We start from the raw sequence: 25,678 nt of genomic DNA, 5'->3' as shown, positions 1-25,678 counted from the left end.
GGACGTGCCGCAGTTCACCAAGCGGCCCGTCACGGAAAGGCACCCCCTCCTTCTCTTTCCCCCAGGAACCCCTGGACGGGGTTGCGCTCTGGCTCCCAGGAGGGACGCGCAGGCGCCCGCAGAGGCGGAGCGCGGCTGGCCCGACCCGGAGGTGCGGCGGGATGAACGCCCGGGAACAGCCTTGGCAGGACACCCTGGCCAGAAGCGGGCAGAGCTGTGTGCAAGGTCACCCAGCTGGCCGCGCACAGCTGGCGTGGGGGCTGCCCTTCCCCGGGTCCTTCTGGGGGCTTCCGGAAGGCGTCAGGGGGGGGGAGTCCGGGTGGAAATCGGCGCCCGTGGCCGACGCCTCCCGCGCTCCGGCCCCTGACAGCCCACTGCTGGGGGGGCCCAGCCCAGGCACTTCGGTGGCCGCGACCCGGTGGGAAAGGCCGGGAGGGCGGTGAGCCGGCTCTGGCCCCGCCCCGCCCCGCCCCCTGGACTAGTGGCCCCGCCCCCAGCTGCAGGCGCTTCCCGTGGCCCGGAGAAGGCGCCCAGCAATGGGGACGGGGCGGGGGCGGGGCCAGCGCTGGGGGCGTGGCCCTTGCGGCGGGCCTGGCTCCTCCCCCGGCCCCGCCCCCGCCGCGCCCGCCCCGAGCGCCCCCTCCGGCGCGCTGGTGCTCACTGTGGCCTCTGGGCCCCTCCGCCCCGTCGCCACCATGCGGGCCTGGCGCGTGGCCTTCGTCGCCGTCTGTCTGTCCGTGTCCTTGGCCGCGGTGGTCCCGAGAGGTAAGGTGGCGGCGGGGCGCGCGGGGACCCCGCCCTGTGGGCCCGCGGGGCGGGGGGCGCGGCGCCGTGGTGCGCATGAGCGGCCTGTCCCCCGCCTCCACGGGCCTGCGGTGGACGCTGCGGGCGGCCGGGCGGGGCCGTGCGGGGCCGTGCGGGGCGCGGGGGTGGGCGCGCGACCCCGGAGCCGCGGGGTCCCGCGGATCGCCAGCGGGGTGGCCCCTGAGTGGGACGCCCGGGCCGGCCGGGGGGCACCGCCCGGGCCCGACAGCTGTGCCCGCACGTTGCCTTTGGGAGAACCTTGAAGGCAGCGGCCAGGCCATCTGGGGCACCTGCGGCGGCCGCGCCCGCGGGGTTGCGGGTGATGGGGACGTGCAGGATGGGCTGGCTGGGCCTTAGGTGCCGGCTGGCGTCCCCCCCGACTCCCCTCGCTGTCCAGCCTTTGGGGCTAGGTGGCCAAGGATGGGAGAGAGACATCCTGGCCAGTCACTCCTCCTGGTGTGGTCCAGGGCGCGGCAGCCTCTCAGGCCCGTCCCTGACCTACTAAGTGAGATGCTGCGTTTTCTCCATGATCGCCATCCCTCCCCCCCCCAACATTCGTGTTTGAGAAGCATCTTTTAGAACATACGCAGCTCGGAGTTAAAAATAGGGTCTTCAAAGTGTAGCAGCGGAATCTTCTTACACTTATTTATATCGACGCCCAGAAAGGGGTTGAAGAAAACGCTAATTATACCCGGAATCGTGCACGGCGCTTCCTGACAAGGAAGGCGGATTCACCAGCGAGAAACACATGAGCTCAGCAAAACTGTCGTAGCACCCAGTTTGGGTGCGATTTGTGCTACATCTCCCGGCACGCTGAGAAGTGCTTCTCCCCAGGGCATGTTGGGAAAGGATGAGGAGAGGGGGTCCTGCTGGGCAAGTCTCGGCTTGGTCTCCAGACTGGGGGAGGGGGGGATGGCAGATGACCTGTTTGACATTCTCCTAAGGGCCCAGGTGCAGTTCTAGACACTGATGATGTAGCTGTAACAGAACTAGGACTCTGCCCTGAGGGAGCACTCCTGGCTGGCGTCCTGGAGGTGGTGGTAAATGAACTCAAACATTGCAGCCTGCACCATATTCACGCCGTGACGGAAAATGAGAGCAAGTTACAGCTGTTGAATTTTTCTGTTTCATGTTCCTCTTTGCACTGAAAAAGGTTTCGACTCGGATGCCTTTGTGGACAAGTGGAGAGTCATTTGGTTGGCTGGTGTGCACTGAGAGGGAACATTTGGCAGGGGAAGAAAAAGCCCTTAGAAAAGGGATAGTGCTGAGGGCCTGCATCTGGTCCCCAGCATGGAGCCCCCTGTCCCCACATCTCATCCCCGGGCCTGAGCACGGAGGCACTGGCGGACTGACAGTGGCCCTGTGCACCCCACATCCCCTGTGCCTTGCTTGGAAGGCCCCCACCCCTCAAAGCCCTTCTCCTGAAAGGCTTCAGGCTGGTACGGACACTGCAAGTGAGGAGGAGGGGCCAGCTCACAGTGCTGCCTTGAACGCGTTAGGTCGTGGGTTCAAATCCCTGGTGTAGCACATGCACAGCACGGAATCCTGGCCGCTCTGCTCTCTGCTCTCCCTGGAACCTTAAATAGTTTCTGGCCACACCGCAGCCCGGTGCGTTTAAGCCCCCCACAAAGGGCCATGAGTCCCAGAAGACCCTGCCTGGGAAATGTAACCCCTGGCCAAGTGAGTGAACCCCACAGAGACCCCAACACTGTAGCCGCTCTTGGGGGTCTCATTCAGCTGGGACCCCAGTACACATAGCCGAGAGCACAGAGGCCCACTTTCCTGCCTGCGTGTGCCCACAGAACCATGAGCTGCTCTTTGAGGCCATAACAGTCACAGTCACGGTCACGGTCCTCCCGTTGTTCATCGATTTGCTTGAGCGGGCCCAGTAACGTCTCTATCGTGAGACTTGTTACTGTGTTTGGCATATCGAACATGTCACGGGGAGCTTGCCAGGCTCTGCCGTGTGGGTGAGATACACTCGGTAGCTTGCTGGGCTCTCCAAGAGGGGTGGAGGAATCGAACTCGGGTCGACCCTGTTGGCCGCTTGTAAGGCAAACGCCCTACCACTGTGGTATCGCTCCAGCCCTCATAACAGGGCTCCATTTTCCCAGTGCCAGCCCTGTGCTCAACCTGTCTCTTCTCTCGGCTCCCTCCCTCCATTATTATCTTGGTCCCCCCACCCTCCGTTATTGACACCCTTGTCCTGATGTCCCTAATGGCCTTGAAGACTAATGGGCAGAGACGCATTTCTCTGCTACAAAGCGTGCAGTCCAGAGAGCTTTGGGGTGCCGAGATTGCTCTCACTCACCAAAGCCTGTGTGTCGAGGCAGGTGCCTCCTGGGACTGGCAGGGGAGAGCAGTGAGGAGTGTGGCAGGCTGGTGACAATTAGCTGCTTCTCCTTGCCAGCCTGTCACCACCACAGGCAAGTCCCACGCATGCCCAGTGCCTCCATTTCCTCATCTATAACACCGGAATCTCGATGCCCTTCACCCCGCGGGGTGCTCGGTAGGGTTAGATGAGTGAGTGGAGGCAGTTGTGGGCCTGGACTAAGATGGAAGAGTCACGCTAGAGAACAGGCAAATGGTGGAAGGCTGGGGAGGGCTCAGAGGCCCGCAGCCAGGCCTGGATTGCAGTTCTGAGGCCCCCATTGATTCCCCGCCCAACACAGTTCCTGAGCTAATGGGGGAAGACCTGCACAGACTGAGTGAGGTCTGAAGCCTTTTGGGCGGAACCCGCCCCCCCCAATAGACAACACAAGCTGACCTTGAATGCATGCCGGGTGAGAGAGGCCAGCGGCAGAAAGCCACCTTTTGTGTGATTCTGCTTATCGGAAACATCCGAGTGGCACATCCGGAGAGAGAAAGTGCTTTGTGATTACCAGGGCGCGGGGGTTGGGGGGGGCGGAATGATAGCTGATGGGGGTGATGGGAATGTTCTGGAGCTAGAGAGGTCAGAGCAGCCCAGCTTGGCGACTGTTCTGAGCAGTGCCGAGTTGCCTGCTTTTTAGGAGGGTGAGTTGTAGTTAGGGTGCTGGCTTTGTGTGCACTGGAAAGCATGAATTTTGTTACCGAACCGTGGTTGCCAGTTACTGATCGTTGAGTCTGAGCCACAAGATCCCACCATCAGTGTCAGCTTCTCTGTCCCCCCCCCCCCCGTGCCCCCATGCGCCCTCCCCCACGCCACCTGCCACCTTGCCCGTCACGTTGCAAAGTTCAGTGGTTGTGGATCTCATTGCTTCAAGGGATGCCGAGTCCGGGCTTTGGATGGACAGCTCTGCCACTCTCCCGTGTCACTTTTGGGGATCTTCCCCCCAAACCTAATGACATTCATTCCGCAGGACACGTGTGCGTTTTGGTTTGTGTAAGGCCACGCCTGACTGTGCTCAGGGGTTCCTCCTGGCTTTGTGCTCAGGGATCCCTCCGGGCGGGCTCGGGCACCGTGTGGGGGTACCTGGGGTGGAACCTGGGTGGGCCGTGTTCGTGGCAAGTGTCCTGTCACTCTGGCCCTTGGCACTGTGCTTTCAGCAGCGCTGCGTTTAGGGGACCTCTTGGAAGGGGGGGGGTGTGCGGCCCCTGATGCCAACCCATGCACCACACAAAACCCAAACCCAGACCAGCAGGGTGTGATGTCAGTCGAACCAAGGGAACAAGTGGCTGCGGTGGGCTTCGGGCGGGGGGCACCAGGCTGCTCTCCAGGCTGCCTTAGGTTCCTGGGTCTGCAGAGGGTCCCAACGGGGTTGACTGAGCCGAATTGCTGCAGCTCACCCACCTGAGGTCTGGAAAGTTCTGGGGGGGGGGGGGCTTGACTTCCATTTTCTGGCTCCTCTGTGGACTGTGCCTCAGAGACAGTACACTAGAGTGACTGGCCCCCTGCACTCCCGGGCTTGGAGTGTCACCCCATGGGGTTGGCTCTGTGGCCCTTTCTCCCCACTCCCCCAACCCCTGGCATCATTGCCAACACCAGTGAGCTCTACTTTAGGTGGTTGATGATTTACCCGGGAGATTAGCTGGCAGGTAGGTCACGTGCTGTGCATGTGACTGGGTTCAATGCCAAGCACCCCATAGAGTTGCCAGAGCACTGCCAGGAATGAACCCTGAGCATCAGCAAGAGTAATCTCTGAGCACTGCAGAGTGTGCCCACAAAAAAAAAACCTCCCCCATAAAAAGAACAAGAAAGGAGGGAGCTGCTGGAGAGGGAGCACAGAGTGGGAGGCGTGTGCCGACCTGGGGAGGATCTCGGTAGGCCTTAAGGCTCCCCAAGCCTTCCAGAGTGATCCCCGAGTATAGAGACAGGAGTAAGCCCTGACCAAGCCGGGTGGAGCCCCAAAAACAAAATAAAAAAATATTCACTCGACTTGATCACTTGACATCCCGTTACTCATCGATTGGCTCGAGCAGGTGCCAGTAATGTCTCCATTCATCCCTGTCGCGTGCTAGTGTAGCCTAACAGCATCTGCTCGATCTAGGAGCACAAAGAGCCTCACACTGATCGTTCAGGGTCTTGACGAAGAAGCCTGACCATCTTGTGGGTGGGCGGCCACACAATCTTTTGACATCCCGTGGAATCCAGTCGGTAATGGCTCTAGTTCAGCGGTCGTCTCCAAATCGCATTACGTGTCCAGCCCATCTGATTTTCGATGCTTTGGCAAACGAGACAATGTCCCCGATTCTTGACTGTTGACGGAGGTTGGAGATCGGAACTCCGAATTCTTTTTCTCACTTGAGTGAAGCGAGATACTCCAAGCATAGGAATCTTTCGATTCCTCTTTGGGAGACCCGAAGAGCGGGAAAAAAAAAATTTAATTATTTTTTCTGTGGTGCCATCATGGAACTTGGGATCTCTCATATGTGCCAGGACAGTGATCTACCCATACCCAAGAGTCAACCTCAGTGCTCCTCAGAGCAGGTGGCACCTCTGAGGACAAAGAGGCCTTTCACCCTCTCTGGTGGCGGCGAGGAAGTGGTGTGGGGCCTGGTGGTTTTGTCGCGGGTGTGTGTGTCCACTGTCTGGCCATCCCAGCTGTTTTGCGTGTCCGGCTGTGTGGCCACTCTCACCTGTGGTTCTCGAACATCTTCCCCTGTGGCGCTTGCGGTGCGTGGGGGTGTCGGGTTCGTGGTCACTGTGCTGTCCCAGGTGGAGCTCAGCCAGGTGTGCTGGAAGGCCCCTCCTGTTTGGCATGTGACAGTGGACAACCCCCCAGAAGCACAGTGGGCAGGAGACTCTGACAGGAGCCAGGGCCAGCAGGGTCTCCCGAAGGTGTCCTCGTGGCCAGCTCCGAAGCCTGGTACTGTTAGGCTCCGGGTGGAGGGGAGAGTCTTCTGGGCCGCCTTCATCAGTGATGGATGGCCGAGAGGGTGAGGGTGCTCGGGGAGATGGCCTGTGGCCCCCGCGGAAGACACAGCTTCCCGCTCCCCGAGAAGTTAGCCATCCAGTCCCGATGGCCAGGCAGGGCATGTCGGGGTCTCCTGCCACCCTTGCCGGCCCTTGGCCCCGTGGATGGGGCTATGCTGAACCTCCCCTTCAGCGCCGGCCGGGCCACTTTTGAGCTCCCTGGGTTTTCTCGGCGTCTCCGAAGTCCGAGTCCTGCGACTTTTGCTGCATGAAGTCCGAGTCCTGCGACTTTTGCTGCATGCCTCTGTTTAAGGAGCTGACTCAGTGGACCGAAGGCGCCTTTTGCATGGGGGAGGCCAGGATGTGAGCCCGCAACGCTGCCTGGCCCCCACCCCCAGACTCTGCCAGGTGTGGCCCCTAAATTTCAAACAAGAGAAAACTCAGCATAGGGCTCAGCCAACTCTGGTTGGCGTTGTGAGGCCAGGGGCGAGGTTCCATCAAAGGCACAGGTGGCTCCGTGGGTCTCGTGGCTGCTTCCGGTAACCGGGGGTGGGAGGGGGAGTGGCGGCGTGAGCAAGGGCCTGTCTTCCCCGCGCCCTGCCCTGCACTGTTAGGGCCAGGCCCGTTGCCGTGTGAGGCGTCAGCCCCGTGGACTTGACCGAACTGGCGCCGCCAGTGCACAGGTGGGGCGCAGTCAGCTGTTAGCAACCTCGGCTCCGGCCTGGCCGGCCTGGGTTCACGGTCTTGACCATTCGGCTGCATCCCTCCAGCCCAAACCAACAAGCAAACTCTTTCACTGCATCTTTTCACTCCTTGGGATTTGGGGCTTCCCTTCTTTTCCGCCCAGGCCTCGATTCCCACCGGCAACTTTCAGCCTCTTGCCCAGGGTCACTGGTGGCCTTTGTCTTTGGCAGCTTTGCTCATCCCGGGAGTCATCTGACACTGCGGGGCCGCTCCCTCCCTCAGAAGCCCTCTCTCCCCTTCCCTGATCCCAGGGCTCTTGGAACTGTGTCCAACTGGATTCTTGCTGGACAGCCACCCCGCCTTGCTCCCTGTTTCCCATACCAGCCTCAGGGCGACTCTGCCTGCACCGACACCTCTCTCCCCGCCCCCTCCCCGCCCCCTCGCCTGGCATCCTGGCTCCTGATTTCTTTCCCTCCTTACAGCTGCAGGTGGTAACCCCCCCCCCCCTCCCTTGACAAACCTGATGTCACCAGGGCCGGCACCTGGCCAGTGGAGACAAAGCCGGGAAGGGAGGGGACAGAGTGACAGGGCGGGAAATGAAAGGCCTGTTGACAGAATAGGGGCAGGGCTAAGGGAGGTCAGCAGGAGGAGGGGCTCCCTGTCCCCGCAGAGCACAGCAGCCAGGAGGCAAGAGCCCTGCAGGCCACGGAAGAGGGGAGGAGAGCGTCAACATCCCGTCGCCAGGAGACACCCACCTTCCAAGATGATGCTTCTGCCTCTGGTGGCTAAGCTCGGGCCTCAGACTCTGCTCGCAGGGCATGGCCCCGAGCGCTGGGTGGCTGTGCGGGTTGGGCCTTTGGAATCTCCGAGAAAAAAATGAGGCCTTTGGAATCTCCGAGAAAAAAATGAGGCGCTGGCGTAGGTCACGGTGCCACCGATGCTTCTAAAATGGCCCAGGCTTGGCTCACGAGCCAGGCTGCCAGGTGTCCCCGCTGGCCGAGGATGCTGGGACTCTAGCGGGGCCCCTGGCCGGGACTCAGGAGGAAGTCAGCAGGCACAGGACGCCCTGCCCATGGCGTGTGTCTGAGTGGCAGGGGCCGGCAGCTGGCAGGGAGCAGGCTTAGATGCAGCTGCTCAGGGCTGCCTGAGTGCAGGCTGCCGTGGATACAAGGGCGGGGGCCGCTCCGGGGCTCACGGTGCTTCCAGCCCAGGGCTGAGGCTCCGTGGAAAGTGCTCCGTGGAAGGTGTCTGCCTGGAAGGTGCTTTCCTCTTGAAAGCTGCTTTGTCGCCTGTTCCTGTGTGTCATCAACTCCTGTGCTAACTTAAGGGGTTAAACATTAGCCCCTTAAGGCCAGGGAGATAGCACAGGGAGACAGGTATTCGCTTTGAATGCAGTTCACTCTGGTTGCTTCCATCCTGCCGCCACTTTCGCCACCCCTTACCCCCAACACTGCTGGGTGTGGGCTTGGAGACCCCCACCTAGGACCAGGCAGGCCCTGCTTGGTCCCTGACATTGAACGTCTAGCCTGATTGGTTCAGAATCTCGGGGCGGGGTCATGCTATGGGTCCCCTGAGCACTGCCGGGGAACACCCCGTCTAAGAAAATCAAATCCCCCGAGCATTCATTGTGACACACGCTGATGATCAGAACACCGGGGAGTGCTGTGCTGTGCTCCCCCGAAGTCCAGGAATGCAGCTAGGGAGTTCCACGGTTGGAATCATCTGGAAGCGTCTCCACGCACATGTTTGAAAGGCTGGGCTCAGCCTGGGGCTTGTATTGCCCTTCGTGGTCCCGAGGACTCTGCTCATTTTGTTTGGGAGGGCCACCGCCTCTGATGCCTAGGGGTCACTCCTGGCAGTGCTAGAGGACCATATGGAATGTCCCTGCAGTGGGGCGGGCTCTGCCTGCCGTACTATCCAGCCCCTGGGCCACTGTGCTTAAGTGTTCCAGTGCGCAGTTAGAGGTGGCCATCACCTTTATTTTGGAAACTTGGTTATTGGGGCACACCCAGCAGTGCCCAGGGGTGACTCCTGACTCTGCACTCTGGGATTTCAGACTTGGGGGGACCCTATGGGATGTGGGGAGTGGTACCTGGATTGGCCACAGGTGAGGCAAACGCCCTGCTTGTTGTACTATGGCTCGGGCCCTGGGGCAAACACGCACAGAACCTGTCACAGGACTAGTTTCAAGTGTCCAATTGGTGGCATAAGTATGTTCACTATGTTGTGAGGCCATCAGAACGATGGTGTACCAGGAGCTGGAGAGATAGCACAGTGGGTAGGGCGTTTGCCTTGCATGCAGCCGACCCAGGTTCGATTCCCAGCATCCCATATGGTCCCCTGAGCACCGCCAGGAGTAACCCCTGAGCATCGCCAGGTGTGACCCAAAAAGCAAAAAAAAAAAAAAAAAAAAAAAAAAGAACGATGGTGTTCCGAACTGTCCATCATTCCAACAGAGGCCTGTCCCTGTGGGGCACTCACTTCCCTGACCTCTGCTCCCTGCACTGCGTCTGCTTCCGGGCACTCTGCTTGGCCTGTACTGCCTAGAGGCTCGGACTTGGTCAGATCTTTGTGACTGGCTTCTCTTAATTTAGTGGGACGATTTTGGGATTCGTCTGGTTGTAGTGTGGATCACTGCTTTATTGCTCTTTAAGGCTGAGTGTTCGGCTCACCGTATGCAGAGACCACCCTTGACTCGTCGGTCCTTTGGTCCTTCGGTGGATGGACATTGGGGTTTTTAGCCCTTTGTGTGTGTGGCGAGAGCGCGGCTGAAAGCATCTGTGTCCATCCAGGCTTTGGCGGGATGCTTGATCTTAATTCTCTGGGGGAGATGGCAAAAGCCCACACAGCATCACTTTTGTGGCCTAGGAACCATTGAGAGATTGTCCAGATTCAAGGCAGTACCTGATGCCTCCCTTGGTGGGAGAGCGTGCAGGGTCTGCCAACACAATTTCTCACTGCCGCCCGCCTCGGCTGCAGTTCCGGGTGCCCAGTGAGATGCGGCATCTTCTGTTCTCCTGGCCGGTGCTGGCTGCTTCTTGTGGTTAGAGCACACTCTTCTGTGTTCGCAAGTTCTCCGTGAGGTAAGACTAGGCTTGGATGTTGTCCTGGTTAATGTCTTTGCTCCAGGCCTGTGCCTTCCCAGGATGTCACTGTTGTCAGCAGCAGGATTCGGGCTACTTGGCTCCGAAGATCAGCACTGAGGTCGTAGGAGCTGGAGCGACTTTCTTTGCGTAGGTTTCCTGCTTGGAGCATTGCAGGCGGCTTCTCTGCCTCCCCTCCCCCTCCTGTCATGCCAACTCCAAATGGCTCCAGGCATTGCCCAATGTGCCCTGGGTACACTGTGGCCAAAGGCCAAGGCCATTGCTATAGAGAGACCTTGACTCACTGAAGTTTTCAGTCACTGTCACATGGTCACAAGACAGGTGTGTCACAGCTCACAGCCAGTCTTGGTGGATTCATTTCTACTCCAGCCCCCTTAGGAATGCATCCTTAGGGCTGGAGCGATAGCACAGCAGGCAGGGCGTTTGCCTTGCACGCGGTCGACCCAGGTTCAATTCCCAGCATCCGATATGGTCCCCTGAGCACCGCCAGGAGTAATTCCTGAGTGCATGAGCCAGGCGTAACCCCTGTGCAATGCCAGGTGTGATCCAAAAAGGAAAAAAGGAATGCATCCTTGGGGGGCCAGAGCGATAGTATCGTGGGGAGGACATTTGCCTTGCTTGTGGCCAATCCGGGTTTTAGCTCTAGGATCCCATATGGTCCTCCAAGCCACCGCCGGGAGAGATTCCCCTGAGCTTCGCTGGGTGTGATCCAAGAAGGGGGAAAAAAAAGAATGCATCCTTGGCCTTCTGAGCCTTGAGCGCCTCCTAATTTGCTCCAGGCTTATTGTCTGCACAGATTCTTAGATGACTCGTCTTACCCATCTTGTCTTGGTCATTATAAACTTCAAATTTAGATGGTGACCTTATGTTTATTTTCAGTGCCTCTTACTGATTTTCTGAGAACCAGTGGGGGGAAAAAATGAATTTACACAGAAGAATGAGGGCAAGCGTTGGCCAGCTAAGGCAATTTGTCAAAGAAGAAATAAAACCCAGCATCACTTTTATGTTAGTTGTCCAGTGTCATTAGTAATTGGGGATGCAGATTCGAGGGCAATAAGAGAAAATTATCTTCCCTCCAGTAGGCCAGAATATATAATAAAGTCTGACACTTCCAGGTGTTTACCATGTGTGTCATAGAAAATTTTGGAATTAGAAAACAGGAAAGGCCAACCCTATAATTCAGGATTAGCCACGGCAAACATATCCGATTACAGTCTTTGAATATTTTCATCGGTATAAATACGTATTTCACATTATTGGCGTCAAGCGATCGAGCTGACTTTCCCCCTTTGTTGTGAAATAAGACATCAATCCCGCGAAGCCTGCAAGGCTTTGAATGAAAAGGGAGAAAAAGCGCAAATCTGTCATTGCCGTCAGGTAGGAAAATAGGAGGTTGGCAGCGTGAGGGTGACCTCCACTGCGCCTCCCGATCGCACCCTCCCTTCGCCGGGCCACCCCTCACCTGATTTTTTTGTATGGTTTTATTTGGGGAGGGGGCGCGCACACACTCAGCAGGGGCTTGGGAAAACATATGGGGTGCTGGGGATGGAACCCGGGTCAGCCCCCTCCTGCTTCCCGGCCCTCGCTTGAGGTTGACGCTGTCTCCTTGCTCTGCGTGATTATCCTGCCTGCCCTTCTAGGCTGGATTTCTATTAATTATGCATGTGCCCCAAATAACATCGCCTCAAAACTGGTGGAAATGGAATGGCACCATATTATGGTCTTCTGTGACTTGCCTATCCCAGCTCTGCTAATGATGTTGTTTGTATTTCATTTTCATTCATTTGTATCAATATACCGCAAGCTTTTTTTTTTTCAATTTAATGCGCTCTCCTCTTGATGCGCATTTGGGTTGGTTCCAGTATCCGACCGCAGGGCTGCCCTAATTTTGGGGGTTCCTTTCACTCTGCTTCCCACATCCCCCCACCCCCGACTCCTGCCACCCCTCCCCGCCTTATTTCAGGTTCTGTCAATCAGGTCTCAGGGATTGTCTGCATTGGGGATTTTTGAATCCCGTTCCCAGTTTCTTTATGCGCTGGGTATAAGCAAGAACATCTGGTGTTCATCTTTTCTGACTCGTTTCGCTTAATGTGGCACCTTGTCTTGGACGTGCTCATGGGGACCCCAGGAAGGCTTCTAAGCCTTTTCCCGCAAGTTTTTTTTTTTTTTGCTTTTTGGGTCACACCCGGCGATGCACAGGGGTCACTCCTGGCTCTGCGCTCAGGAATTACCTCTGGCGGTGCTCAGGGGACCATATGGGATGCTGGGACTCGAACCCCGGTCAGCCGCGTGCAAGGCAAACGCCCTCCCCACTGTGCTATCGCTCCAGCCCCATTCCCGCAAGGTTTAGCTCTTTGCACGGTAATATTATGATCTTGTCTTTTCTCACGAGGGTACAGTGGCGTTAGCCAGAGGTGAGACCTATCGTATGTCATTGCTGCGGAGGTGAAAGGACTGTGTTTTTGAAATCTATATTGTGCTTTTAAATTTTTTCTTTAGACACAAACATTGATAAAGTTGTTTAAAATAGGGTTTCAGGCATACAGTGTTCCCATGTCCAGGCCCACCACCCCGTGACCCCATCTCCCCGACAATCACCCCAAGTTCTCTGTGTTTTTAAAAAATTCATGGGGGCCACAACTAGTGGTGGTAGGGCCCCTGGAGCAGTGCTCAGGCTGTTGGGGCTACAGCTGACATGCTAGAAGCTGTGCTCCATTGCGTGGCCTCGTTCTCTGCCCCCCTGGTTGGTGAGTTTTAATATCATTTTAGAGGCTGATGTAAATGGCAAGGGATTTAACCTCCCTAGACAAAATCTCTGGGATTCTAAATATTTGTATCTGCAGAGAAAGGCCAGGAAGCATGAGGATACTGGTATAGGATACACTTAGGACTCAAATTTCTGGCCTTTGTGGTGTCCGTCCCTTTAGCTAGTAGGAGTTGCCGCGCCGTCTTCCACGTTGCTTGGACACTTTCTGGGCTTGTGTGTTTTGTTTCAGTCTTTCTCACACCGGCTGTTGATGTCTAAGGTTACCGTAAACTGCTGGGTTTTGCAGATTTATAGTATTACGGTTTCGTTTGTTATCTGTCCATTTTCTAATGAGTTTGAGGAGCTTGCCATATGTTACTATCGAATCTAATTCTTTAATGGGAATGGCGTGGCCAACTTCGGTTCATCTTTTGGATTTTGTTTTCTGTTTCTTTTGTTTGGAGATTCATCTAGCGAGTGTCTGGGGGCTCCTCCCAGCTCTGTGCTTGGGGGTCACTCACGGCAGTACCAGATGGACCGTGTGGTGTCGAGATTTCAACCCAGGTCTCCTAGCTGCAGACATACACTCCAGCACTCTGAGCTGTCTCTCTGACCCTGCCATTCTTTCTTGACGGATCTCCCGGATCCTGCTTTCTTTCCGCCTGTAATTGGTTATTATTTTGTTGGTTTTCTTTTGGGGGCCACTTCCTGGTGGTGCTCAGGGTTTCCTGCTGACTCTGCGCGCCGAGATCACTCCTGGTGGCCGCAGGGGACCACCATATGAGGTGCCAGGGGTCGAACCCAGGTTGGCTAATCATAAGACAAGCACCTTACTCTCTGCACTAGTTCCACGGCCCCTGGACTTGGGTATTTTTCACTCGGTACTGCTCATTGTTCTCGACATATACATATGCGGGACTCCGAAGTTTAGTTTCTTGCTGAGAAACAGATGTTTGATATTAAAATCCTTGGAATAGGGCTGGAGAGATAGCACAGCGGGTAGGGCGTTTGCCTTGCATGCGGCCGACCCGGGTTCGATTCCCAGCATCCCATATGGTCCCCTGAGCACCGCCAGGAGTAACTCCTGAGTGCAGAGCCAGGAGTAACCCCTGAGCATCACCAGGTGTGACCCAAAAAGCAAAAAAAAAAAATCCTTGGAACGTTCCTAACCAGGAAGCACCTAAAATTGTGTGTGTGTTTGTGTGTGTGTGTGTGTGTGTGTGTGTGGACAATATCTGGTAGTGCTCAGGGGTGATTCTGGCAGGCTTGGGGGGCCATATGGGTGCCAGGGATAGAAACTGGGTTAGCCACTTGCAAGGCAAGTGCCCTAGCTGATGTCCTCTCTCATCAGCCCGGGGTCTAACGTGGCCCCTTTGCTTCTGCGAGTACCAAGTCAGTGTGTCTCGTAGCCCTCCGGAAGTTGAAGTGGAGCTGCAACTTTGTCCCATTACCCCCAATAGCGATGGGGCCAGAGTCTTTCGGCTCAGAGTCTTCAATTTAGGTGGCCAGAGGCATGGACTCAGGGCCCCTTTTCCTGCTTTGAGAGGTTGATAAGATGCTGGCAGAGGCCTGTCCAGGTTAGCACGTGCTCTCGTGGCAGCGTGCCGGCCGTGCTGTGCGCTGCTTTTGCATTTATTTCCCGGGGTGGGAAATTGCTGGGGCCTTGTTCTAGTTCTTGTTACCATCTTGTTGGTTCTTTGGTGTTTTCAAGAGGGTTTTTTTATTTTTTAATTTTTTAATTTTTTTGCTTTTTGGGTCTCCCATCCAAGTACTAACCAGGCCCGACCCTGCTTAGCTTCCGAGATCAGACGAGATCAGGCGCGTTCAGGGTGGTATGGAGGGATAGCACAGCGGTAGGGCGTTTGCCTTGCACGCAACCAGTCCTGCCAAGCCGGGTTCGATTCCTCCGCCCTTCTCGGAGAGCCCGGCAAGCAAGCTTCCGAGAGTATCTCGCCCGCACGGCAAAGCCTGGCAAGCTCCCCGTGATGTATTCAATATGCCAAGCACAGTAACAAGTCTCAAAACGGAGACATTACTGGGCCTGCTCGAGCAAATCGATGAACAACGAGAGGACAGTGACAGTGACAGAGCTTTTTGGGTCACACCTGGCGATGCTCAGGGGTTCCTCCTGGCTCTGCACTCAGGAGTTACTCCTGGCGGTGCTCAGGGGACCATACGGGATGCTGGGAGTCGAACCCAGGTCGGCTGCGTGCAAGGCAAACACCCTACCTGCTGTGCTATTTCTCCAGCCCCTGTTTTTTTTTAAATACATTTTAAAACTTTTATTGAATCACTGTGAAATAGGCCCCTATAAAGCTGCTCATGATTGGGTTTCAGTCCTACAGTGCTCCAACCCCCGTCCCTCTGCCAGCGTGCATTTCCCAGGACCAGTGTCCCCAGGTTCCCTCCCATCACCCCCCCCGCCCCCCCCCCCCCCCCCGCCTGCCTGTATGGCCGGTGCTTTTCTTCTCTCTCAAGAGGGTGTTTGATTTCTGCCTCTCCCTGCCCTTTGTTGCTGCTCTGGTTGTGACGACCAGGGTCACACGTCTGATTGTGGTACTTGCACACTTGACCACAGTTACCGCCCCCCAGGGGGCTACACACTTTCACTGTGGAGCTTGCACGCGAGCTCGGTGGGGGCTCTCTCGGCTGTGTTGGCTTGTTTGCATTCTGGCTTGTCGGTCCCAGAGTTGCTGGGGTGTTCACAGCCGCGCTTGCCTCACAGCGGCGGGGCCTCCCTCTTGGTCACAGGGCTTGCACCCCATGTTTTGGGATGGGGCCCTCCCAGGTGGAGTCTAGGAGGGCTGGGCCTTCTGCTCTGGCAATTCTCAGCCCACCACGCTGATGGGTTCCTGACAGGATGGGCCTGAGGATGCGGCACCTGTCAGATTCTGTGGTACCAGGGATGACCCAGGCCGCCTTGGCAGTGTGGAAGGGCTTCCAGGGCTATACCTGGTGGTGCTCGGGGGCATCAGAGCTGCACCTAGTGGTACTCAGAGGACCCTGTGGTGCCCGGGATTGACTCAGAGTCGGCCACATGCCACCCATGTGCCTCAGCTCTTGCGTGATCTCTCCAGCCCTGCAGATCTTTTCATTTGTACTTACGGGAAGTTGCGCACCCCTGGCTTTGCGCCTGAGACCTCACGCTCCGTTGTGACGCTGGGGGTCACAGACAGTGGAGTCACCAGAATGACCCCTGGTGCTCGTGAGCATCCCCGGGAAGGGGACTTACTCCCTCACTCTTGCAAGGCTGGTGCTTTTAGCCACAGCTATTTCCCTGCTTCCTAACGGGGAGGTTTTTCAACTCAGCTGTGTTCCCGGCAGTGGCCCTTGGACCAGGGGGCTGCCTGTTGCTTCTGGGCCTGCACCCACCCTGCTGCTAGTGGGGCCGATGCTGCCAGGCGTTGAATCCTGCCCATGACCCCGTGAGCTTGGAAGCGGGGGATACCAAACACAGTGAGTCTGGGCCTCGTCCACACGGAGCACTTCCGTTGTCACTCCAGGGATTAAACAACACTCTGGCGTCTGGTTGTCATCTGGATGGCAGCTTAGGAGAACCCGAACTCTTGCTTGGCCTCCTGCCCATGGCCGTGCACTCCTGTGTGCTCATGTGTGTGAGGTGTATGTTCGGAAGCCCCCGAAGGGCCTGCTCCGTTGGCCACTGGCTAATGGCCTTATCTCTCACCTGCTCACCCTCTCAGGCCTCTGCCCACTGGGCCCGGTCACTGTTCCTGAGGCTCTGCTCATCAGTGGCCTCCAGGGTCACAGCCACAGTGCCCTGCTTGGCCGAGTCCACTTGCGTAGGATGGGCCCGTGGCTGTCCACCAGCTCAGCACAGCACACGCAAGTCTGGGACAAGCCACAGCCCCCGCCGCTGGAGAGCTCTGCTGAGTTTGCAGTGGCAGTGAGGATCATGGGCCAGGGACCCCAGGAGAGGCGGTGAACCCAGGCAGGCAGGAGGTGGGCTCCATCTGCCGCCTGCTCCTGCACGGCCTCTGGAAGTTGTCCTTCTCCCTCTGGCTTTTTATTTTATGCTTTTTGGGTCACACCCGGCGATGCACAGGGCCCACAGCTCCTGGCTCATGCAATCAGGAATTTCTCCTGACAGTGCTCGGGGGACCATATGGGATGTTGGGAATTGAACCTGGGTCGTCTGTGTACAAGGCAAAACCATACCCGCTGTACTATCGCTCCAGCCCCTCTTCCTTTGGCTTTTGAATGCGCCCCCGGAGGACTGATGTCGCACTTGGCACCCGCGTCAGTCTCCTGCTTCATGGTCCTTGGCTTTGCTGCCACAACGAAGCATCTCTTCAACAACTGGCATGAAGCAAACTGGACAGTCACCTATGGGAGAATGAAGCTAGGGTACCCCCTAACCCCATGTACAAAACTCGGCAAGATGACTTAAATGCCGGGGATGTAACCCAGCAACATAACACTTGTCTCGTGTGTGTTTGAGGCCCTAGGTTTGATCCCTGGCACCTCCAGGCAGAAAATGGATGGAAGGCTGACATAAAACTCGAAGCCATACAGAGAGCAGAGGGGAAGCTTGCTGTGATATTAGCATTAGTGATGTAGTGGGGACCTCAAGCCCCATAGTAAGGAGAGTGAAAGTCAAGATAGATCATTGGCACGTTACACTGGAAAGCCTTAATACAGCAAAAGTCAAGACAAATAGGAATAGAAGAGGTAGTGTAGGAGTTTAGGCCAATCTAGTTCAGTTGCTGGCATGGCATACAGTCCTCTGACCACTGCCAGGAGTGATCTCTGGGCACAGAGGCAGGAACAAGCCTGGAGTACTCCTGGGTGTGACCCCCCCAAAACTGGTAGAAAAGGAAATAGAAATAGAATGAAGAGACAGCCTATTAGAAGTATGGACCAAGTGCTCAACTTATTTTATGAACAAATTTTATTTCAATAAATTCTCTTAAGCAAATGGCAAAGAGAAGAAAAAGCAAAGGCAAAGAAAGGCCAGGAAGCCTCTCAGGGTAGGAGAGCAGGGCCTCTAAGCAGGATTCCTACAAAAGTGCTCCTGATCGCTGATCATAAGGGAAATGGAAATGAATGCTATAGTGACATACCACCACACAACTGTGAGATGACTCACATCAGCTGCCGCATAAGAGGAAGCGTAGGAGAGGTTGTTGAGGAAAGCCAGGAATTGCGCACTACTGGTAGGAATGGAACTTGGTGCAACCAGTTTGAAACATGCTTTGAATGAAGAGTCTTTATGAGGCTGCATATAGGCCAGATAGTGGTAAGGCGCATGCTTGCGTGTGGATGACTCAGGTTCGATCCCTGGCATCCCATTTGGTCCTGATTCCAGTAGGAGTGATCCTTAACATGTGTGTGTGTGTGTGTGTGTATAATATTATAATACTAGCCGGCAAGCTACCGAGAGTATTCGATATGCCAAACACAGTAACAACAAAGTCTCCAATGGAGACGTTACTGGGCCCGCTCGAGCAAATCGACGATCAACGGGAGGGCCTTTACCTTTACCTTTATAATATAAAGTATATAATTAAGTTATAAATTATTTATAATTTAAATTCGGAGAGCCCGGCAAGCTACCGAGAGTATTCGATATGCCAAACACAGTAACAACAAAGTCTCCAATGGAGACGTTACTGGGCCCGCTCGAGCAAATCGATGATCAACGGGAGGGCCTTTACCTTTACCTTTACCTTTAGTTGGAAATGATCACTCTGGACAAGAACTAAGTGTTGAAAGTAGGTAAAGGGATATACATGATAAGCTTTCAGCATCTGTATCGAAAACCTTAATGCCTAAAATGAGAGAGAAAGAGAAAGAGAGAGAGAGGAGAGGTGCCTGCCATATAGGCAGGCTGGGGTGGGGGGGTGGCTTGAGGGGTGAGAGGGAAACTGAGGACACTGGTGCTAGGAAATGACACTGGTGAAGGAATGGGTCTTGGAACATTGTATTACTGAAATGCAATCACGAACAATTTTGTAATGTGCTATCTCACGGTGATTCAATAAAAAATTTAAAAAATGTATATTATATATATATTAGGGATATATTATATGTATCAGGGAGATATCTTGTATACAAGGGATATATATTATATATTAGGGATATCTCATATACTATGTAAGATGTATATTATATGTGTCTTATATATTTATATGGGCTGGAGTGATAGTACAGCGGAGTGGGCATTTGCCTTGCACACGGCCAACTAGGGGTTGATCCCTGTCACCCCATATAGTCCCCTGAACACTGCCTGGAGTGATTCTTGAGTTCAGAGTCAGAGTAACCCCTGAGCATTGTCAAGTATGACCTTCCACCCCCCCACCCCCCACACACTAGGAGCTAAAGATAGAGCTACTGTGTGATTCCACAGCCCCACATTCTATGCAGAGCATACACAAATATGTTCTAGACCCCAGAGTTCACTGCATTGTTATTTATGGTGGTTCTCATGTGGAAGCAACTGAAGTCCCTGTCCATGGATGATTGGATAAACAAGGCATGGGACCTGGAGTATATTCAATAAAAAGGAGAGACATGCACAAACGGAGCGCTTGGCATGGTCCCAGAAGGGCACATTCCAGAATCTACAGCTCCAGACTGCAGAAGGTCTTTGTGTAGCAGCTCCACTCTCTTGCCTTCCTATTCGGCAAAGCCCTTTCATTGCACACAACATTGGACCCACTGTTTAAAGCAGAAAGAACAGTATTTCTTTATAGGTTTGTTGTGCTGAACTACCATCTACTCCTGAGTTACTCATTATTACTGTTAGAATATTTTTTTGGTTTTTGGGTCATACCTGGCAATACTCAGGTACTCCCTGTTTTTTAAAATATAACCCCCCCCAACAGGACCTTTTGGGGGGATTAGAATGTACCATACTCAGGGCTTACTACTGGATCTGTGCTCAGGGTTCAATCCTGATGATACTCAGGAGGACCATATGAGGGGCTGGGGATTTAACATGCATGCAAGAAAAGTTCTCTACCCACTGTCTTATCTCTCCTAGCTTTATGTTTGATAATATTATGTGTGCTGCTTAATTATATGCAGTAAGAAATAAAATATTGTTAATAAAAATCCCTATGGATGTTAAGAAAAACACCTGATCTGACATAGACCTTTCAATATAAACAAAATGTTTATTCATTGTTTGTTGGATAACATTAGTTTGTCCTTGCTCCTCCTGCTGGGCTGGGCTGGAGCGATAGCACAGTGGGAAGGGTGTTTGCCTTGCACGTGGCCGACCCGGGTTCGGTTCCTCTGCCCCCTTGGAGAGCCCGACTAGCTACCGAGAGTATCCCGCCTGCACGGCAGAGCCTGGCAAGTTCTCCGTGAGGTATTCGATATGCCAAAACCAGTAACAACAAGTCTCATGATGGAGACGTTACTGGTGCCCACTCAAGCAAATCGATGAACAATGGGAGGACAGTGCTACAGTGCTCCTCCTGGAGGGGGCTTAGGTTTACTGAGTTGCACCCATCATGGTGCTCTCTGCTGCCGAGGCACACCCAATCCCATCAGGCACTAATAATCCTATATAGCTTTTTCTCCTTCCTTATGTCCTTTGCATGGTTTAGCAATGTCCTTTTTGTATAGACACAGGAAGACAGTTGATGCTATGCTTTATAACATGGGAGTTCATTGACTCCAAATAATATTCACTCCTGGCACCTATATTTACTTGACTTAAGCCTCAGTTGCCCTTACTTCCTAACACGCCCAGAAGGAGGGTCCCAGTGAGGGACTTGGATGGAGCCAGGGCAAACTGTAAGCTACCCCGGCATCGAAAAGGGACAAGCTAAGCGTCATAAGAAATATAATATTATAAGAGCATGATCGTGGACAAACTCTGTCATGACCCCAAAAGAAGTAACTGAGTAAGGACCCTGCTGGGGTTAGGAAAGACTAATCTGGCCTGAGGACTGTGGTCTGGGATGTGTAGTGAGATGCTCCCAGGACGAGGCTCCTTTAAGCTTAATATCTCTTGCTCTCTCTCATACAAAACGACTAGAAATAAATGAATTACAAGCTCAGGAAAGGAGAAAGCAGTACGCCCTAGATGGAATCCCTCCCTTGAGAGGATCTCCTAGTAATCTAGAGTGCTGAACCCTCAGATGAGATTTTGTCCTTGAGTAAATCTCCTAGAACTTTCCCTGAAGGAGGGACTTGACATCTGTTTATTGTTATGGTAATGTTCCACCCTACCTATGTGTACCCCACCCTTCAGGACTTCTATATAACAACTAACGCTGTGATAGGAGAGAATAAATGGCCATTGGTTACCAACCAGCTTGTGGCCCTGTTCCTTTGTTCCCTGTCACTGTGGGCCAGCTGAGGTAGAGACGGCTCTTCACCACCAAACACATGTGTCGTGCACCTACAGTTTGCATGCACAGTTGTTGAAAATTTATAAAATCTCTTAGTTAGCTAGTAATAAACTTTTTTTTTGCTCTTTGGGTCACACCTAGCGATGCTCAGTGTGTTTATTCCTGGCTCTGCACTCAGGAATTATTCCTGGCAGTGCTTGGGGGACCATATGGGAGGCTGGGGATCGAACCCAGGTCGGCCGAGTGCAAGGGAAACGCCCTACCTGCTGTGCTATCGCTCTGGCCCCTAGTAATAAACTTTTGTATCTAGGAGAGGGGGTGGAGCGATAGCACAGCGGGTAGGGCATTTGCCTTGTACACAGCCGGCCCGAGTTCGATTCCTCCCTCCCCTCAGAGAGCCGGGCAAGCTACCGAGAGTATCCCGCCCACACGGTAGAGCCAGGCAAGCTCCCAGTGGTGTATTCGATATGCCAATCACAGTAACAACAAGTCTCACAATGGAGATGTTACTGGTGCCCGCGGGAGCAAATTGATGAACAATGGGAGGACAGTGCTACATCTAGGAGAGAGCAGCCGTACTCACTGCCAAGTCTGAGAAGTTTGTGTTGTCCATTAAGGAAGCTCCTTTAATGCTTCTTGTCCTCAAGGCTCTGAATTCCCGCAGCCATCGCCTGTCCCTGAAGCTCTGTCTCATCCCCTCAAATCTGAATGATAATCAACTGGGTAGAGTGTTCTTGGTGATGTGCTCATTTCATTGAGCTTCCTGCTTTTCCCTTCATTCTCTTCTGGCTTGGAGAATCTCACTTGAGAGATCTGCTGTGAACCTTCCGGCCTTTCCTTTGCGTGTGAGGTCTCTATATATTGCGCTTTCAATATCCCGTCTTTGGCTTTTGTCGTTCTGAGCTTAACGTGTCTTGGGGTTTTTCTGCTTGAGTCTGTTTTTGATGGAGTCCTTCAGGTAGCTTGGATCTGGGTGCCTGTATTCTTCAACTCCGGGAAATTTTGATCTATGGTTTCGCGAACTAGTGATGCTACATGCGTTTGCCTTCCTGTACTTCTGAGACGCCGGTGATTCTTGGATTGTTCCTCTTGAATGAATCCCATAGTTCTCTGGACTGCTGTTCATTTCTTTTCGGATTTTTTTTCTCCATCTTTGGTTGTTTGTAGAGGTTTCTTGCATCTCATCTTGGCAGCATTCGATCTGTTTCTCAGCTGCTGTTATTCTGCTCAGTTTCTATGGAGATTTTTTTTTTTAATTTCATCTCCCATCCTCTTCATTTCTGTCACTGCTGTGTGTAGTTTTCTCATCTCCATTCTCAGGCTTTCTTGTGCTTTGCGGAATACCTGAGCCATCACTTCTTTGGGCTCATTAAACATCTTCATTATGGTCTCACTAAAGTCATTCTCTGAGGATTTACGGTGCTGGTTGGTGCTGCTTGAGCCTTCTGTACTGTTGTCTGTGCTCTTTGAATTTGGTGGCTTTACACGCGTCTTCCCCGTTGGATTTGCCGTGTTCTTGGCGTGCTGAGGGTGAATCTTTGCAGTTAACCCCATTGGGACTCTCTGAAGCATTAGGCTGGACGTTACTCTTCCCCTACCCTTCCTGGACTCACCAGAGCTGTAATGGAACAGTGTGAAATTTGCTAAGTTGAGCCGTCCCGGAAGGGGACGGGTGTAAGCAGAGGCTCAGAAGTCAAGCCAGGACTGTTGATAGGGTGATGGAGGCTGCCTGGACCTAACCAGATTGGAGGGACATCTGTCTGCCTCTGGTTCCGACAAGGCCCTGGGGATTAATCTCACCTGGAAGGGGGCGGGAGCGACAGAGGTTCAAAAGATGTGGCACTGAGGGCTGGAGCGATAGCACAGCAGGTAGGGCGTTTGCCTTGCACGCGGCCTGACCTGGGTTCGATTCCCATATGGTTCCCTGAGCACCGCCAGGAGTAATTCCTGAGTGCAGAGCCAGGAGTAACCCTTGTGCATTGCTGGGTGTGATCCAAAGAGCAAAAAAAAAAAAAAAAGACGTGGCTCTGGGCACATTGATCTGGTGCTGGTTTTGGAGGGAAAACACCTGAATTATAGAGAAAATGGCACTTCCTTGGGGGTTTCCTTTGACTCTACCTGGTGACTTTGGAGTGGGAGGATGCTTCTGGGCATACGCTCATTGGATCATGCTCTTGAGAGAAAGTCTGCCCGTGCAGTGATTGCTCAACTGGGAACTACCCGGGGGGGAGGGGGCTTCTTCATATTCCTTCCCAGACCTCTTTTTACGATAAGGCACCCTCCTCCTCCAGATCTCTGCCCCACTCCTTCCTCTTTGGAAGTCCCTTATTGTCTCTGTCAAACTGACATTTGCCTCCACTGGCCTGCTGCTGAAATGTTTCACTCAGGTCAGCAGGGTAACTGTGTTTTCTTAAGTCGAAAGTTAGAGGGTCAAATTGTTAAGGCCAGTTGCCTCTTTGCGGTGTGGGATTAGAAGGAAGGGGTGCGTCTCCCACTTCGTGGAGAGTTCCTGGGAAGACACATGCAGGCAGCCTCCTGAATTAGTTTAGGGCCGGGCAATGGAAATAGCGGGCAGAGAGCCAGTAACTCAGAATTGGCGGTGGGAAATGCTTAAACTCATGGCATGCAAACCATGGGCCCCAGTGTCCTTTCTCGTGGCCTGTCTGTAAACACAGTGATGTCACCGCGAAGTTCAGGCTCTGCATAAAAGACACGTATTTAGCTGTTGCTCTGATTTTTCAATTGCAGAAAGCTTAGGCTTGGGTCGGGAGGGCTTTTCTTCAGTTCTGCTTTTGGCACTTCCATCCGCCCCCTTGGATTTTTAGCCATAATGATTTTAGGACCATATTTTAAAGTTAACAAAAGTGCACTGGAATTGTGATTTAGAATTTAGAATCTTTTTTAGATTTTTATTAGTGAAACACCATGAGGTACAGTTGTAGATTTACAAATTTTTGTGCTTGGGTTTCGATTATACAATGATCAAGTACCCATCCCTCCACCAGTGCCCATTTTCCACCAGCACGGGTCCCAGTATCCCTCCCACACCCATCCCCCCCACCATCCCACCCTGCCTCTGTGGCAGGGTATTTCCTTTTGTTCTCTTTCTCCTTGGGGGTGTTGTGGTCTGCAAAAGAGGCATTGAGTGGCAATCATGTTCAGTCCATAGTCTGCTTTCAAAAGAATTGCATTGTCTTGATGGGTTAACTTTTACTTTTTAATTTAATTTAGTTAAAAAAAATTTTTTTTTGCTTTTTTGGGTCACACCCAGCGATGCAAAGGAGTTACTCCTGGTTCATACACTCAGGAATCACTCCTGGCAGTGCTCGGGGGACCATATGGGATGCTGGGAATCGAACCTGGGTCATCCAGGTGCAAGGCAAAGGCAAATGCCCTACCCGCTGTGCTATTGCTCCAGCCCCTAGTTTTTTAAAAAATTTTTAATTGCTATACAGTTGCACAGTTGTTGTGATTGGGTTTCAGTCACCTGTCCCTTCACCAGTGTACATTTCCCAGCACCAGTGTCCCCAGCTTCCCTCCCATCACTCCCCACCTACCCCCTAAATTGTCTCTATGGGAGGCACTTTCCTTCTCTCTCAGCAGTACAGATACTTAAAGGTTATCAGGTATATCCCTTTATCTACTTGACCCTGCGCTGGGATGAGTTGACTTTTGAAGAGTTTTTTTTTCTCCTTAGTCCATCAGCTTGACCATACGGCCGCAGCTACAGCCTGAAGAGCTTCTAAAAACTACTTTAAATTTTATCACCCAAAAAGTGGTGTCCTGGGTTATTTTGCATTCTGTAACTTTCTTTGCTTTTATATTTCACGTTGAGTTGACTTATTCACAAGTGTTTTTATAATATTTGTGTGTATGTATATCTCAAATGGAATTTCCCCCATTAAGTTTTCTAAGTCATGGCTGTTGGTATCTGAGAACGCCACTGAATTTTGTCCAGTCCGTCCCCATGTAACGTCATGAAATGAATCTTAGAAATTGCAACTTAAAGCAAAAGGATGTTGAATGAAAGCAGATCCTCGAGTAACGACTGCCAGATCAATATTATCACAAAGTCACATTATTCAAGGGACAACCATATCTTTTTAATTATCAAGTACTTCAGTACTTATTTCTACCAGTCTTTCCCTTGGCGGTTGTGATTGTATCACCTGCCAAGAGTGAGTATTCAGGCTTGCTCTTCGCAGCGTTTCTCTGCGTTGCGATCTCTTGGATTCTCCTGGCTGGCATACCCAGGGTAATGCTAGGTCCCTGCTTATTGGTGACTTTGGTTTATAGTACAGAGTTTTGGCAGGTTAAGATAAATCCTCACTTTGTTTTATAGAGGATTTGGATTTTTTGAAAAGTAGTCATGTTTAGGAGTCGAGGAGAAAACTCAAAGAGTTGGGAGTGCCTGCTTTGTGTCCAGGAACCCTGGTATTGATCCCCATAATCATGTGGTCCTCTGAGCCTTGTGATGGATATGCCCCCACATAAAAACTTAATAAAGGGGCCAGAGCAATAGAACAGCAGGTACCGCTCTTGCCTTGCATGCAGCTGACTCGGGTTCAAATCCTGGCATCCTACAGGTCCCCAGAACCCTCCAGGAGTGATTCCTGATTGAAGAGCCAGGTGTGACCCCAAAACAAAACAACCCCCCACACAAACAATAACAAAAATCAGA

General features: G+C 53.2%; 1 protein-coding gene across 1 annotated transcript in view; it reads left to right on the top strand.

Moving 5' to 3' along the window:
• The first annotated feature begins 595 nt into the window (after window positions 1–595).
• Window positions 596–25,678, top strand: part of CD99L2 (CD99 molecule like 2) — a 124,081-nt gene continuing 98,998 nt past the window's right edge. The window contains exon 1 of the mRNA XM_056130174.1: window positions 596–765. Within this exon, the coding sequence (XP_055986149.1) occupies window positions 696–765 (70 nt within the window). The 5' untranslated portion in view covers window positions 596–695. The remainder of the gene's footprint in view (window positions 766–25,678) is intronic.

The sequence above is a fragment of the Sorex fumeus genome, unplaced genomic scaffold (assembly GCF_029834395.1).
Source record: "Sorex fumeus unplaced genomic scaffold, SorFum_2.1 ptg000075l, whole genome shotgun sequence".
In the NCBI taxonomy this organism is placed as follows: domain Eukaryota; kingdom Metazoa; phylum Chordata; class Mammalia; order Eulipotyphla; family Soricidae; genus Sorex; species Sorex fumeus.
This window is presented reverse-complemented; position numbering and strand designations above follow the sequence as displayed.